The sequence below is a fragment of the Oncorhynchus nerka genome, linkage group LG16 (genome assembly GCF_034236695.1).
Source record: "Oncorhynchus nerka isolate Pitt River linkage group LG16, Oner_Uvic_2.0, whole genome shotgun sequence".
NCBI classification, from domain to species: domain Eukaryota; kingdom Metazoa; phylum Chordata; class Actinopteri; order Salmoniformes; family Salmonidae; genus Oncorhynchus; species Oncorhynchus nerka.
In genome coordinates this window covers 26720219-26737468 of record NC_088411.1, presented here as the reverse complement: position 1 = coordinate 26737468, position 17250 = coordinate 26720219, and the positions used below count along the sequence as shown (strand labels likewise).

The 17250-nt window shown below is 44.3% G+C and overlaps 1 protein-coding gene across 1 annotated transcript in view; it reads right to left on the bottom strand.

The window, feature by feature from the left end:
• cep170aa (centrosomal protein 170Aa) overlaps positions 1 to 17250 on the bottom strand; it is a 73319-nt gene that overhangs the window by 16569 nt on the left and 39500 nt on the right. The window contains 5 exon segments of the mRNA XM_029685296.2: positions 1232 to 1375; positions 3752 to 4236; positions 4239 to 4346; positions 10466 to 10921; positions 17081 to 17218. Coding sequence (XP_029541156.2) covers positions 1232 to 1375; positions 3752 to 4236; positions 4239 to 4346; positions 10466 to 10921; positions 17081 to 17218 — 1331 coding nt within the window.

Genomic DNA, 17250 nt, shown 5'->3' with positions numbered 1-17250 from the left:
TCTCACGTCACCCCGCTCCTCCGCTCTCTTCACTGGCTTCCAGTTGAAGCTCGCATCCGCTACAAGACCATGGTGCTTGCCACGGAGCTGTGAGGGGAACGGCACCTCACTACCTCCAGGCTCTGATCAGGCCCTACACCCAAACAAGGGCACTGCGTTCATCCACCTCTGGCCTGCTCGCCTCCCTACCACTGAGGAAGTACAGTTCCCGCTCAGCCCAGTCAAAACTGTTCGCTGCTCTGGCCCCCAATGGTGGAACAAACTCCTCACGACGCCAGGACAGCGGAGTCAATCACCACCTTCCGGAGACACCTGAAACCCCACCTCTTTAAGGAATACCTAGGATAGGATAAAGTAATCCTTCTCCCCCTTAAAAGACCTAGATGCACTATTGTAAAGTGGCTGTTCCACTGGATGTCATAAGGTGAAAGCACCAATTTGTAAGTCGCTCTGGATAAGAGCGTCTGCTAAATGACTTAAATGTAAATGTAAATGTTCTGGGATAGATTTGCACTTTTCGCACCAAAGTACATTCATCTCTAGGAGACAGAACATATCTCCTTCCTAAGCGGTATGACGGCTGCGTGGTCCCATGGTGTTTATACTTGCATACTATTGTTTGTACAGAGGAACATGGTACCTTCAGGTGTTTGGAAATTGCTCCCAAGGATGAACCAGAATTTTTTTCTGAGGTCTTGGCTGATTTCTTTTGATTTTCCCATGATGTCAAGCAAAGAGGCACTGAGTTTGAAGGAAGGCCTTGAAATACATCCACAGGTACACCTGCAATTGACTCAAATTATTAGCCTCAGAAGCTATTATTATTAGCTATTATTATTATTATTATTATTATTATTATTAGCCTCAGAATCAGAAGCTTCTAAAGACATGACATCCTTTTCTGGAATTTTCCAAGCTGTTTAAAGGCAACTTATTGTATGTAAACTTCTGATCCACTGGAATTGTGATACAGTGAATTATAAGTGAAATAATCTGTCTGTAAACAATTGTTGGAAAAATTACTTGTGTCATGCACAAAGTAGATGTCCTAACCGACTATAGTTTGTTAACAAGACATTTGTGGAGTGGGTGAAAAACAAGTTTTAATGACCTCAACTTAAGTGTATGTAAACTTCTGACTTCAACTGTAGATGCTATGGTGACTACGATGACTAAAAGCTGTGAGAGATTGGGTATAATAATGTGTGTCTCCATGGAAGGGGTGTTTTACCTCAGATGGAAGGCAGCTTGGTTTTTCAGTTTCTCCCGTCTCTGTGGTCTTCTTCCTCTCCTTCTTCTCCTTCCCTGCTTCTCCCTGTTGGTGTTCTACTGGTCCTGAGACAGACGGATCCTGGTTCTGCTCCACCCCAAACACCTGAGCATCAAGAAAATAAAGAGCTTGATGACTCATCACTGCCACTCACGGTAGTCTACTACATAGACAAAGGTGGCTGATATTGGACCAACATGAGGGCCAGTTGGATCAAAGCACTGCCCCCACACACTTCACACATCCATAACGGCCATGTAAAAAGACAGGGAGCAGTGTGCCAATTACTGTGTCAGCTAATTATAGGAATTACCATCATCACACTTCTAGTTTAGAGAAGACTTCCCAGCCTATGCTCTAAATAAATCTGACAACCAATGCCCCACCCCCTCTCCACTTACTCCATGCCCCAATTGCCATCTTTTAAGTACAAAGTATAAATATTTAATGAGTAAAAAATGACATCTCAGGGCTACATGTTTAAGAGTGTAAACAGCTTTTTGGGGGGAATCTTAAACCGGCAGTAAATACTTACTTCTCTACTTCTGAGACTCGCCCTTTGAGAAATATTTTCATTCAGCATGAGAAAGCATGCAGGCAGCTGTCACATAAGCAAACTGGTGGTTTTCTAAACTCCCTGGAGGACGATGGAATAATGGAGAGAGCTCGATGGTGAGCCCCATTAGATTCGCTCTACAGCGGTATGTAACATGTGGAATGCTGTGTTCAGAGTGAGCGCTAGCTAAAGGCTAACCTTGTTTTGCAGCAAAGGTATTATGATCATAAACTAGTCCCTAGGTGTCAATAGAACAGTTCATTTGGAAGAAGGCGAGGATGGATGATGACACTTCTGCTCATCTTTTCTAAATTGTGTATGGTTAAGGGAGTTACTCATGAGTCTTATGAGTGAGTCTTGTGCGTGAGTCTTATGAGTGAGTCTTGTGCGTGAGTCTTATGACTGAGTCTTGTGCGTGAGTCTTATGAATGAGACTTGTGCGTAAGTCTTATTAGTGAGTCTTGTGCATGAGTCTTATGAGTGAGTCTTGTGCGTGAGTCTTATGAGTGAGTCTTGTGCGTGAGTCTTATGATTGAGTCTTGTGCGTGAGTCTTATGATTGAGTCTTGTGCGTGAGTCTTATGATTGAGTCTTGTGCGTGAGTCTTATGAATGAGTCTTGTGCGTGAGTCTTATGAATGAGTCTTGTACGTGAGTCTTATGATTGAGTCTTGTGCGTGAGTCTTATGAATGAGTCTTGTGCGTGAGTCTTATGAATGAGTCTTGTGCGTAAAGGTCTTATGAATGAGTCTTGTGCGTGAGTCTTATGAATGAGTCTTGTGCGTGAGTCTTATGAATGAGTCTTGTGCGTGAGTCTTATGAATGAGTCTTGTGCGTGAGTCTTATGAATTAGTCTTGTGCGTAAGGTCTTATGAATGAGTCTTGTGCGTGAGTCTTATGAATGAGTCTTGTGCGTGAGTCTTATATGAATGAGACTTGTGCGTGAGTCTTATGAATGAGTCTTGTGCCTGAGTCTTATGAATGAGTCTTGTGCGTGAGTCTTATGATTGAGTCTTGTGCGTGAGTCTAATGAATGAGTCTTGTGCCTGAGTCTTATGAATGAGTCTTGTGCGTGAGTCTTATGATTGAGTCTTGTGCGTGAGTCTTATGATTGAGTCTTGTGCGTGAGTCTTATGAATGAGTCTTGTGCGTGAGTCTTATGAATGAGTCTTGTGCGTGAGTCTTATGAATGAGTCTTGTGCTGTGTTAACTGTGGTTTTTATTATAGACGCTGTTGCACTAAATTGTGACAGCCAGGTTATGCAGCAGGTTATATAGCTCACTCTCTCATTGTGTGTGGCTGTTTATATGAGCTAATTAGAACAGAGAGACTTAAGGGAAATTGACCACCACATCAGGGCAAAGACCTATGCTGGTGGGTGTACCATTTCCTGACAGTAACATTTCTTTGTTAATATACCATTGAAAATGTGTATATTACTGAGTACCCGATCAAGACCTTCAGTGTATAAAAGCTTTAGACTACATATTGTACAATGAATTTTTTTTAAATTGGTCTCGCAACGACCACATTCAGTTGGAAATAAAATACATTACAAAATTAAATCTAATGTACTTTTACCCATGGGTCACAGAGCATCAGAGGACATAGTAAAATGCTTTTCATTCGGGAAATAGCGATGTAATAATTCATTATGACAGGTCATTACAGCTTCAAAAGCTCAGCATGCTTAGTGGATATTATTTATGGCGGACATTTTAGAAAACTGAAGAAAAACAACATGACCTTTTATACAGTTAATTCAAGACACATAGAACTTGGCCATTCTTACATTCAAACCAGGTCAGCTTTCCTACCTGCAATTCAGAAAATATATTTTTCAAATAAAAATCATATTCACAGCAACCCAACCCATAAAGATAAATCCTTGAGGTGTGTGAAAATACTTCAGAAAGCTGACCATACCTTGTCTATCATGCGCCTGGCCTCCTCCTCCTCAGGGTTGCGGTTCTCCAGCTCAATGGTGTAGGTTCCCTTATCGCTCTGGTCATCCTCCTGCTCCCTGTCCCTGTCCCCCTGAGACCGAGGGGTCCTCAAACCCTCCTCACTGGGGCTGGGCTCAATTGTCTGGTGACCTGTACTGACCGAGCTCCTTCCTATGCTCTGGTCCTCAGACCTCTGCTTCATCAGGACCCGGGCGGCCGTGGGGGCACCCGCTATCAGGGCCGCTGATAACGGGGCCTTGCTGAAGTCTGTGGCTGTGGTTGTGGTAGAGGGGGACTTAGGGTGGGAGGGGGGCGTGGGGCACAGTGTCTCCCCGGCCGCGCCCCCAAGCAGCGGTGCAGTCTGCGAGAAGGAGTAGGATCGTCGCTTGCGGGAGTTGTCATCATCGTAGAACTCGATCATGAAGGAGGTCCTGTTGCTGGTGTTCCGGCACCCCTGACCCCCTGTCCTCCCTGCGCCACCCTCAGCCTCTCCTCCAAAGCCAGCCTTCGGTTGCCGAAGCGCAGACCAATTCCGTTCTCGGAGTCGCTCTGGGTGCCATCCTCATGCTTGCTGCCTGGGAGGGCCAAAAGAGGAGAGCACATACCTGAGTTACTGTGCATACAGGAAGCACTAAACATCTAACCTCTGACCATTCAACTGCTAATTATGACTTAGAGTGAGAAAGCGAGAAGGACAGGCCTCCATAGCCATCTATGATGCAATCCAATATGCGGCAGCACACCAGACTTCACCCAGCCACAGTAATACCAGCCCTGCCTCCTCAGTGGGCAGAGGGGGAGAGAGGAGGGGGTTGGAGGAAGGAGCAGGAGCAGGAAGGGTGGAGGGAGGAGGGAAAGTGGGTATTCTTTAGCGGAGGCTCAGGAAATAGCATGAAATCAGACCTGACAGTGGTGGGTTCAGAGGCAGAAATCACCAGGCCGCTCTGGAGACAGAGGCCTTTCATGCAGCAGCCCCAGACAAAGGAACTGTTAGGAGCCTCAGAGCGCTGCCTGTCTCTGAGTGACTACATGAGTCAGACTGCAACTCCTCCACCTCATCACACACAGCACATAGACACATCTAGCAAAAACAACACAGTTAACCTTACTACACAATACAGAACAAACAACACAGTTAACCCTACTACACAGTACAGAACAAACAACACAGTTAACCCTACTACACAGTACAGAACAAACAACACAGTTAATCCTACTACACAGTACAGAACAAACAACACAGTTAACCCTACTACACAGTACAGAACAAACAACATAGTTAACCCTACTACACAATACAGAACAAACAACATAGTTAACCCTACGACAGAGCACAGCAGCGTTAACCCTACTACACAGCACAGCAGCGTTAACCCTAATACACAGCAGCGTTAACCCTACTACACAGCACAGCAGCGTTAACCTTACTACACAGCAGCGTTAACCCTACTACACAGCAGCGTTAACCCTACTACACAGCACAGCAGAGTTAACCCTACTACACAGCAGCGTTAACCCTACTACACAGCACAGCAGCGTTAACCCTACTACACAGCACAGCAGAGTTAATCCTACTACACAGCAGTGTTAACCCTACTACACAGCACAGCAGAGTTAACCCTACTACACAGCAGCGTTAACCCTACTACACAGCACAGCAGCGTTAACCCTACTACACAGCACAGCAGCGTTAACCCTAATACACAGCAGCGTTAACCCTACTACACAGCAGCATTAACCCTACAGCACAGCAGCGTTAACCCTACTACACAGCAGCATTAACCCTACTACACAGCAGCATTAACCCTACAGCACAGCAGCGTTAACCCTACTACACAGCAGCGTTAAACCTACTACACAGCAGCATTAACCCTACAGCACAGCAGCGTTAACCCTACTACACAGCAGCATTAACCCTACTACACAGCAGCATTAACCCTACAGCACAGCAGCGTTAACCCTACTACACAGCAGCGTTAAACCTACTACACAGCAGCATTAACCCTACTACACAGCAGCATTAACCCTACAGCACAGCAGCGTTAACCCTACAGCACAGCAGCGTTAACCCTACTACACGGCAGCGTTAACCCTACTACACAGCAGCGTTAACCCTACTACACAGCAGCGTTAACCCTACTACACAGCAGCGTTAACCCTACTACACAGCAGCGTTAACCCTACTACACAGCAGCGTTAACCCTACTTCACAGCAGCGTTATCCCTACTACACAGCAGCGCTAACCCTACTACACAGCAGCGTTAACCCTACTACACAGCAGCGTTAACCCTACTACACAGCAGCGTTAACCCTACTTCACAGCAGAGCAGCGTTAACCCTACTACACAGCAGAGCAGCGTTAACCCTACTACACAGCAGCGTTAACCCTACTACACAGCAGCGTTAACCCTACTACACAGCAGCGTTAACCCTACTTCACAGCAGCGTTAACCCTACTACACAGCAGCGTTAACCCTACTACACAGCAGCGTTAACCCTACTACACAGCAGAGCAGCGTTAACCCTACTACACAGCAGCATTAACCCTACTACACAGCAGCGTTAACCTTACTACACAGCAGCGTTAACCCTACTACACAGCACAGCAGCGTTAACCCTATTACACGGCAGCCTTAACCCTACTACACAGCAGCGTTAACCCTACTACACAGCAGCGTTAACCCTACTACACAGCACAGCAGCGTTAACCCTACTACACAGCACAGCAGCGTTAACCCTACTACACAGCAGCGTTAACCCTACTACACAGCACAGCAGCGTTAACCCTACTACACAGCACAGCAGCGTTAATCCTATTACACAGCAGCGTTAACCCTACTATACAGCAGCGTTAACCCTACAGCACAGCAGCGTTAACCCTACTACACAGCAGCGTTAACCCTACATCACAGCAGCGTTAACCCTACATCACAGCAGCGTTAACCCTACTACACAGCAGCATTACCCTTACTACACAGCAGCGTTAACCTTACTACACAGCAGCGTTAACCCTACTACACACGGACAAATGTCAAATGTCAAACCTCCAAACCTCACACAGTGTAAAAACACACAAGAACATTCATAACCTTCTACAGTAAGTGAGTAAAACCACCAAAACGTAACATAATTATTAAACTGTTGGTTAATTTACATCACAAACAACAAAGTTAACCCTTACTTTGCAGTGTAAAAGCTACACAGTATCTCCAGGCGATCCCCATGCACCCCGTGCACCGCCTGCCTCTCCATCCATTGTGTTTCAGAGACCCACCTGAGAACATGAATATTAACACAGCAGCCTCTGGCTCGTCTCGCTTTCCCGTCCTCACGCTTGACGGCACACACACAGCTCTCTGTCCCTGGGGCTGACGGCAGCACTGAGCACCATTGAGCACGACTCAGACACACATGTATGGTTTATACACACACCAGGCTGCTAAGCTCCCAGTCCTGACCGCCTGCAGCATGACAATTCCAACCTCAACACCGACCCCTGTTTCTCCCTCCTCTCGGTCCCACAGCTAGACTCTCACCACAGCCTCTGGAAGGTACAGCTTCAGAATAAACCACAGAAACCGAGTACAGGAGCCACACCTAAAACTGGAAAGACTGCATTGTCCAGCAGCATTGTATGTACTGTAGCACTCAGCAGCTCAGCCTCTGACTTCACCTTCATACATGCTATGTGCTTCATAAATCTCTATTCATACCATCCTGTCTGTGCCCCACCCCCAGACACAGCTATCGCACACCATAAATTAGCAGCCATTTAATTAGCCAGCTCCAAAGAGTAGCTAGCGCCAAACCCACACTCTCTCCTGAGTCCTGTCAAATAGCATCCCACAGCAAAATAACCCTACTCAGCAGTTAGCAGGTAGAAGAGGTAGGGAGAAAGAGAGAGAGAGAGAGAGAGAGAGAGAGAGAGAGAGAGAAAGAGATTCATGTTGTCGTACCCAAAAAGTGCATTACAAAAGGCCCAGTGATGGTAATAAAGATGCAGACAAAGATAGTGTCCAGGCTCCAATTAAAATATGAAACAAAGGGAAAGCACAGCTAAAGCACTATGTGGATGAATCATCATGGAGATGGGATGATGTGGCCTGGCTCCTTGGTGTTCAGCAGAAAATGAGTGCCTTAGGCAGGGAGAATGGAGAATGGGGGAAGTAGACAGGCAGGTAGCCCACTGTGCCATCCATGCTAAGCTCAGACAATGGGTGTCAGAGCTGGGAGACGGCTGGGGGATTTAGAAGTACTGGTGACTAATCCCGAGGAAATAGCAAATATTCTGACTGCCATTAACAGAGCCATACTGTATGTAGTCTCTGGGTTTATGTAGGGCAGAGAGCCATACTGTATGTAGTCTCTGGGTTTATGTAGGGCAGAGAGCCATACTGTATGTAGTCTCTGGGTTTATGTAGCTCTGGATAAGAGCGTCTGCTAAATGACTTAAATGTAATGTAAATGTAATGTATGTAGGGCAGAGAGTCATACTGTATGTAGTCTCTGGGTTTATGTAGGGCAGAGAGTCATACTGTATGTAGTCTCTGGGTTTATGTAGGGCAGAGAGTCATACTGTATGTAGTCTCTGGGTTTATGTAGGGCAGAGAGCCATAAAGTATGTAGTCTCTGGGTTTATGTAGGGCAGAGAGCCATACTGTATGTAGTCTCTGGGATTATGTAGGGCAGAGAGATTTAAGTATGAAGAATCACCAGTCAGAGTGATAGGTTGTACATAAAGATCCGTAAGTGTGTGGGAGGGTGATTATATTTGTCCTATATTTACTGTATATTTGTACAAGTGTGTATTATTTGCATGTGTGAATTGGAAATGTGTTTTTTGCATATCCCAACTCTCCCTGAGACACCCTCGGAGAGTGGGGTCATGGCCAGGGTCTGAGAGCCATTTGATTTGATTTGATAAGTGGGTGTCTCTGTCAGTGATATGAAGTACACAAAAGGACTTCAACATCTATTTGCTTGAGGGTGGGGACCTTTACAGAATTACATAATCAGACACTATTTGAGATAAAGGACCTTTATATAATTACATAATCAGACACTATTTGAGATAAAGGACCTTTATAGAATTACATAAACAGACACTATTTGAGATAAATGACCTTCATAGAATTACATAATCAGACACTATTTGAGATAAAGGACCTTTATAGAATTACATAAACAGACACTATTTGAGATAAATGACCTTCATAGAATTACATAATCAGACACTATTTGAGATAAAGGACCTTTAAAGAGTGCAGACGGCCACCTATCATTTCATGGAGATGGTGTGACTTCATAGGGAATTTTGTCTGAGCAGAGTTTCCTGGAGGAGAATAATCATACAGCTAGATAAACCACTAGGAAAGCCTTCTCCCAGGATGAAAGTCAGATCAGGCTACAGGGGGAGTAAACACGCAATGGCCTTTCTTTGCCTTCTGTCCTGTCTGCCTGCCTACTGTAGTTTAGAGTACGACTGCTGCTACCGGCATTAGCAAAGTAGAAGACATGCTTCTACTGGAAGGTAACATTACCTCCTCCACACTGATCCTCAACATGGGGGCCCCACAAGGGTGCGACTTCAGTTCCCTCTTGTACTCCCTGTATACCCATGACTACATGGCCTCACACAGTTACAACTTCATCATCATGCTCGCCGACGACACGACAGTAGTAGGCCTGATTACCAACGGCAACGAGACGGCCTACGGACATGAGGTAGGCACTCTAACGATGTGGTGCCAACATTTTTGGAGGGAGTTGAAAGTCCGTGTTGCCCTGCAACAGCCCCAAAACATCACTGCTCTAGAGGAGATCTGCATAGAGGAATGGGCCAAAATACCAGCAACAGTGTGTCAAAACCTTGTGAAGACTTACAGAAAACGTTTGACCTCTGTCATTGCCAACAAAAGGTATATAACAAAGTATTGAGATAAACTTTTGTTATTGACCAAATACTTATTTTCCACCATAATTTGCAAATAAATTAATAAAAAATCCTACCATGTGATTTTCTGGATTTTTTTTTCTCATTTCTCATAGTTGAAGTGTACCTATGATGAAAATTACAGGCCTCTCTCATCTTTTTAAGTGGGAGAACTTGCACAATTGGTGGCTGACTAAATACTTTTTTGCCCCACTGTATCATTGTTATTGTTGTCAATCCGTATTGCGGAAATTCGGCGTTACAGCGTGATTGCAATTTAAAGGCAATGTTCACGTGTTAGTGGAGATGGCATTCACAGTAAACGCTGCATATGTCGGCTCAATAGTCAATTACCTTTCAATTTCTAGCGGGCAATCTGTAACGCTTCAGCGATACAGATTGAATAGCGCCCTAGGAGTTTCTGGGTCCAACACAAGTCATATTTTAGAGGATCAGATTGACCAACATTTTAGGATCTGTTAGTAGAGAGTAAGAGATTTGTTAAGAGGATGCATTTTACAGGATCTCCCCAAAAACCTCCCAAAATAACACTCAAACACTCATGGTTTTTAGCAGTAAAACACATGTTGATCAGATTAACTGTGAGGTTAGCAAGGCCAGATGTAGAGCAGTTAGTAGAAGATACTGTACTGTAGCTATAGGGAGGAATAAGTGCATTCGCTGATCTGGCAACAGATGGGGGACAGAGAGAAAGACAGGCAGGGATATAGGGAGGAGAGCAGGCAGGCTATGGCCCTCACCTTTGAGCCTCTTGAAGTGGACAGGTACATCACTCTTGATGCTTTTGCTGTCCTCCGTGGACTCACTGCGTACCGTAGGGGGGTCGTTCTGGGCCAGCCAATCAGCCACCTTGCTCTCAGAGACCATCATGGCGGCCTGTAGGGTGCTGAGGTCCTTGCTGCCTGAATGGGAGGCCTTCTTAGGCCGGGGCCGGTGGTCCGGAGTCAGCTTGGACACGTGGTCCTTGATCGTGACCTTGCCAGGGGAGGTGTCGTCAAACTCGATTGTGAAGGCATGAGGTGAGGCGTGGCCCTGAGCGCTGGCGGTAGCAGCAGCCCCCTCAGTGTCTTTGGTGGGGATCTCATGAATGCTGTCCTCGGCCATCTGAGCCTCCTTGGTGGGTATCTCAAAGTAGCTCGGCTCGGGGCCCAGGCCGTCCTCCCTAGGCCTCTCACTCCTCTTAGGCTCTCTGCCGTCTGTAGGTTCACAGAGAGGAGAACACTGGGGATCAGTATCTAGAGGTCAGAGGTCATTGGCCCCACATGGGCCGTTCAGCTGTGTCTGAGTCTCACCATTAGTCTGAATCAGTGTCTGAGGCCCTGGCAGAACACAGCCCTCTAAACAAAACAGGTCAGGCTGAGCTGGGGCCCAGGCAGACAGGCACAAAGCCATGTAGTGTCCACTTTGACAATAACTGATGAGGAAGCCAATCAAAACCCCTTTAGGCTATTACTTAATAATGATTGTGTAACTTAATTTGATTACATTAAGTGGCAAGGCATTATGGGATGTGGAGATGATGGATGATCTGATTGGACAGTGGAGAGACCATCTGGTGTATATGTATGACAAAGTGAGTAGCTTAGTTGTTCATGTAACATGCAAAAAAGTTAACTTTGCACATTTCCTCCCTAACAGAGTAAAGGAACTATATCAAAGTCAAATATTGAAGATATAATACTTACAGGGATTTACAAAATCTTTCTTGAAAGTTATATATTTCACTTCAACTTAAAAGTACTTTTTGTCTCTTTTTGAAAACAGATAAAGTCCCCATGTCTGCAACGAACAGGGGCTTTCAACAAAGTAAAACATTGAGTGAAATGAGACATAATGTTGTCCATATAGAGAACTACAGTGCCTTTGGAAAGTATTCAGACCCCTTGACTTTTTCCACATTTTGTTACATTACTCTAAAATTGATTAAATAAAAAAATCTACACACAATACCCCATAACGACAAAGCAAAAACAAGTTTCTAGACACTTTTGGAAATGTTTTTTTTTTTTAATGTTTTTTTTTTAATGAAATACCTTATTTACATAAGTATTCAGACCATTTGCTATCAGACTCTAAACTGAGCTCAGGTGAATCCTGTTTCCATTGATCATCCTTGAGATGTTTCTACAACTTGATTGGAGTCCACCTGTGGTAAATTCAATTCATTGGACATGATTTGGAAAGGCAGACACCTGTCTATATAAGGTCCCACAGTTGACAGTGCATGTCAGAGCAAAAACCAAGCCATGAGGTTGAAGGAATTGTTCTTAGAGCTCCGAGACATAATTGTGTGTGGAGGCACAGATCTGGGGAAGGGTACCAAAACACCAAGACCACAGTGGCCTCCATCATTCTTGAATGGAAGAAGTTTAGAACCATCAAGACTCTTCCTAGAGCTGGGTGCCCGGCCAAACTGAGCAATCTGGGGAGTAAATCAGTAAAAGGCTCATCAGTAAAAGGCACATGACAGCGCGCTTGGAGTTTGCCAAAAGGCACCTAAAGTCTCTCGGACTATGAGAAACAAGATTCTCTGGTCTGATGAAACCAAGATTTAGCACTTTGGCCTGAATGCCAAGCGTCATGTCTGGAGGAAGCCTGGCACCATCCCTACGGTGAAGTATAGTGGTGGCAGCATCATGCTGTGTGGATTATTTTCAGAGGCAGGAACTGGGAGACCAGTCAGGATCGAGGCAAAGATGAACAGAGCAAGGTACAGAGAGACCCTTGATGAAAACCTGCTCCAATTTTTTATAAGTTAGCAAGCACTTCTAAAAACCTGTTTTTGCTTTGTCATTATGGGCTATTGTGTGTAGATTGATGAGGAAAACAAACAATTTAATATATTTTAGAATAATGCTGTAAGGTAACAACATTGTTTTTAAATTAAAGGGGTCTGAATACTTTCTGAAGGCACTGTACATTCAAACTGGTACCACTTGCATCAGGTCCTAGATTATAGTCACCAACAAGTCTGGCAGTAAATAAGGCTGTGGTTTCATCCTATCCAAGCATCAATAACACCCACTGCTTCCCCGAACAAGAAAATCAAAACTTAAGCCTAGAACTTCCCTTTTTTATAAATACTACCACCCTTCCTCTAATGATCACATTAAGACTCATGTGACTGATGTGAAAACTCAACTCAAAAGCACTGAGGGTCATGGTGGCCATTCATTTAACATGGACACTCAGTGTACTGTACATTAGAGTCCATGAGACATACAAAGCATTACTAACAACACCCATGTCATTACATATTCATGACAGGAACCAAATGTATACTTAACAATATAATACATCTAAGTAATCTGGCAGGACTTTAGGTGTTTTATATTCATTAATCCACCGCCCTGAAGTGACCAGAGTGCCTTTAAAAGTGAGAACACATACCTCATAGCTGAAACGGCCTGACTGACTGAATATCCTCCTGAAAAGACACAGGTGGCCAAAGAAAGTGCAAGTTCAGGCAGAGGTGGTTCCCTCTTCAAAATGAAAGCCTCAGTTCGGATTCCCAGTAAACTATGTCCTTAAATTGAGTAATTAGCAAAACAATATATATAAGGACTTTAGCAAGTTACTACTTTAGCAAGTTACTATAGACTAGATAGCGAATAAGAGTTTCAGTGTTGGAGAAAGCGGTTTGTTTCAGCGCTCTGTGAGAGCTGGTGCAATGGCGTAACCCAATAGCCCTGAGTGACAATACATAAGGAAGGGGGCTGGGGGCGGCTACAACAGAATCTATTCAATAGTACATGAGACTGTTCCTCTAAACTATCTCACTTCCCCTCCACTGCTACCTTCTGTTGTTAGTTAGCCTCTCTCTACTAGGGCAAGTGGGGGTAGTATGCCCTCTCCACACTACAGAAATAGCTATGGGAGGAGATTAGATTATAAATTGGCTCTTTGATGTGGGGAACTGTATTGTGTGTACACCTTATTGGCGTACCCTTATTATGTGCCTTCTTTGGGCTCCCAAGAGACTCTAGGCTTTCAGGAAAATAATGCTGATTCATTAAAAAGGTTTTCTATCTCTCCTCCACACCAGTCGAAGTTCCCTTTGTTGACTAAAGAATGCCTGCAGATAATGCTATTCAAAGCTGAAGGCTCCTTGGCTAGATAAACTCACAATGTATGCCCCTGTGAGAGAAAGAGAAAGAGAGAGAGAGAGTGTAGCTGGACGCTGAGGAGAGGAGGGTGGATATGGTGTCTTGTTTTGAACAGAGAGAGTGTTGTCCTCAGTGACTTCCCTTAAGTGGCATTCGAAGCGGAGGGTGTGAGTGCTTTCAGATTCAGGCCAGTTTGAATGAGAAGAAGGAGCAGTTTCTACATAATCACATAGAACTCCATAACATTATATGGACACCCTATAGACTTCAGCACCCACTACCAGCCTACCACCCACACTCACTGCAAGCTGTATATACTGCACACGTATCACTTACATTGAATGACCATGAATATAACCCCGGATCTGTTTTTAATGCCGCCGGAGAGACTTACAATTACATACATAACACGCCAGTGCACTCTGTTGAAGCTTGGGGCTGTCACTAAAGACTGGTCAGGAAGGCCCACTGTTTGTGACACTTTCCTTGGGGATGCTGTCCATATTAACAACGGCTGACAGACCAGTCAACTGCCCTCTACTGTGGGCCTCTCAATAACAGAGATAAGGACAGGTCAGTGGTCACTACATACCATCTACTGTACATAAGAGCACTGCTTTCACAATAATATTGCGATTTTACAGTTGAAGTTGGACGTTTACATACACTTAGGTTGGCGTCATTAAAACTCGTTTATCAACCACTCCACAAATTTCTTGTTAACAAACTATAGTTTTGGCATGTCGTTTGTGCATGACACAAGTCATTTTTCCAACAATTGTTTACAGACAGATTATTCCACTTATATTTCACTGTATCACAATTCCAGTGGGTCAGAAGTTTACATACACGAAGTTGACTATGCCTTTAAACAGCTTGGAAAATTCCCCAAAATTATGTCATGGCTTTAGAAGCTTCTCATAGGCTAATTTCCATCATTTGAGGCAATTGGAGGTGTACCTGTGGATGTAGTTCAAGGCATACCTTCAAAAATTGTAGACCTCCACAAGTCTGGTTAATCCTTGGGAGCAATTTCCAAACGCCTGAAGGTACTACATTCATCTGTATACCTTCAGGTACTACATTCATCTGTACAAACAATAGTACACAAGTATTAAAACCATGGGACCATGCAGCCATCATACCGCTCAGGAAGGAGACAAGTTCTATCTCCTAGAGGTGAACGTACTTTGGTGCAAAAAGAGAAAATCAATCCCAGAAAAATAGCAAAGGACCTTGTGAAGATGCTGTAGGAAACAAGGACAAAAGTATCTATATCCACAGTAAAACGAGTCCTATATCGACACAACCTGAAATGCCGCTCAGCAAGGAAGAAGCCACTGCTCCAAAACCACCATAAAAAATCCAGACTACGGTTTGCAACTGCACATGGGGACAAAGATCGTACTTTTTGCAGAAATGCCCTCTGGTCTGATGAAACAAAAATAGAACTGTTTGGCCATAATGACCATCGTTATGTTTGGAGGAAAAAGGGGAGGCTTGCAAGCCGAAGAACACCATCCCAACCATGAAGCACAGGGGTGGCAGCATCATGTTGTGGGGGTGCTTTGCTGCAGGAGGGGCTGGTGCACTTCACAAAATAGATGGCATCATGAGGGGGAAAATTATGTGGATATATTGAAGCAACATCTCAAGACATCAGTCAGGAAGTTAAAGCTTGGTTGTTAATGGGTCTTCCAAATGGACAATGACCCCAAGCATACTTCCAAAGTTGTGGCAAAATGGCTTAAGGACAACAAAGTCAAGGTATTGGAGTGGCCATCACAAAGCCCTGACCTCAATCCTATAGAAAATGTCTGGGCAGAACTGAAAAAAAAAGTTTTCAGTTCTGCCCACAAATTTTCTATAGGATTGAGGTCACAATTCTATAGGATTGAGGTCAGGGCTTTGTGTCATGGTCCCATGGTTTTAATACTTGTGTGTGCAAGCAAGGAGTGTGTGCGAGCAAGGAGGCCTACAAACCTGACTCAGTTACACCAGCTCTGTCAGGAGGAATGGGCCAAAATTCACCCAGCTTATTGTGGGAAGCTTGTGGAAGGCTACCCGAAAGATTTCACCCAAGTTAAACAATTTAAAGGCAATGCTACCAAATACTAATTGAGTGTATGTAAACTTCTGATCCACTGGGAATGTGATGAAAGAAATAAAAGCTGAAATAAATCACTCTCTCTACTATTATTCTGAAATTTTCACTAGGATTTTATGTCAGGAATTGTGAAAAACGGAGTTTTAATGTATTTGGCTAAGGTGTATGTAAACTTCCGACTTCAACTGTACATTTTCCCCCCAAAATGAACATGGTCATAATACAAATATCCTTACATTAATCGACTGTTGTTTAATAGAATTGTAATTCAAAAGTAGCCTACACTATACTTTCTACACATGTCAATGGTCACACAAAGAATCTGTTAAATTGCTTCAACTTACTGAGTTCCATGATAGATGCAACCTCTCCCATACTTGAATTAAAATAAAAGTCCTCCAGGCTTTCCGATCACAAGCCTCAGTTTATCCCAAAATGTTGGCTTTCCTAAGAGCTGCCGAGGACATGCACTGCACTGGTGCTATTGTCCAGCTCTGACTGTTGATAGTGTAAGGACAGCTCTATGATCTAATAGTCTAAGAGGTCTGGTCGGCCTTCCCCCAGTCCACCCCAGCACCCATTGGGTGTCCTGCTGCGTCCAAGCCTGGTCTAATCTCTAATCCTGTTACTCCTGCCCAGCACAAGTTAATGGGATCCCAGTCCTCCGGACCAACACAGACACACACACAGTGTATATACACACTGTGTACTGCGAGTCCGGATGGCCATTACCCTCAATACACAGAGACAGGATAAGCCTGGGAATGAACATAAAGCCACCATTTCACTACTTACAGAAAGTATTCTGTGCTTTATGTTCCAACGTTGGCATGCTATAGTTCTGTTATAACCACAGGAATATTTCAGAACAAACATTGCATAGAGTACAATGATCAACCAGGAACGTCTACAAAAAAATTGCCAGCTCAAATTCCCTGCCAATTCATAAAAACTGAACACAAGTAAAAAAAAGACAGCAGATCAGTTTATCTTGATTTGACCTCAAGCCATCAGGAATGTCATTGGATCATGTTCTTTAGGCCTTAGAGTATACTGTACAGTATGCATGTATCTGAACATCTAGACATGTACACATTTGTTTTTATTTGAGATATGATGAGGTCATTTTTTGAGGTTCTTACCTGCTGCAGAGCTGTCATGCTTCTTCCCACACGTCTTGGTCTCCTGCTTGAAGGAGTTCTCATCGTCTGCGTCCCCATCCCCCCACCAAGATGGCTGTCCATACAGAGGGGTTCCCCGGTGCAATGCTGCTATGTCCCCTATAACACAAACACAAGACGTTTCACTATAT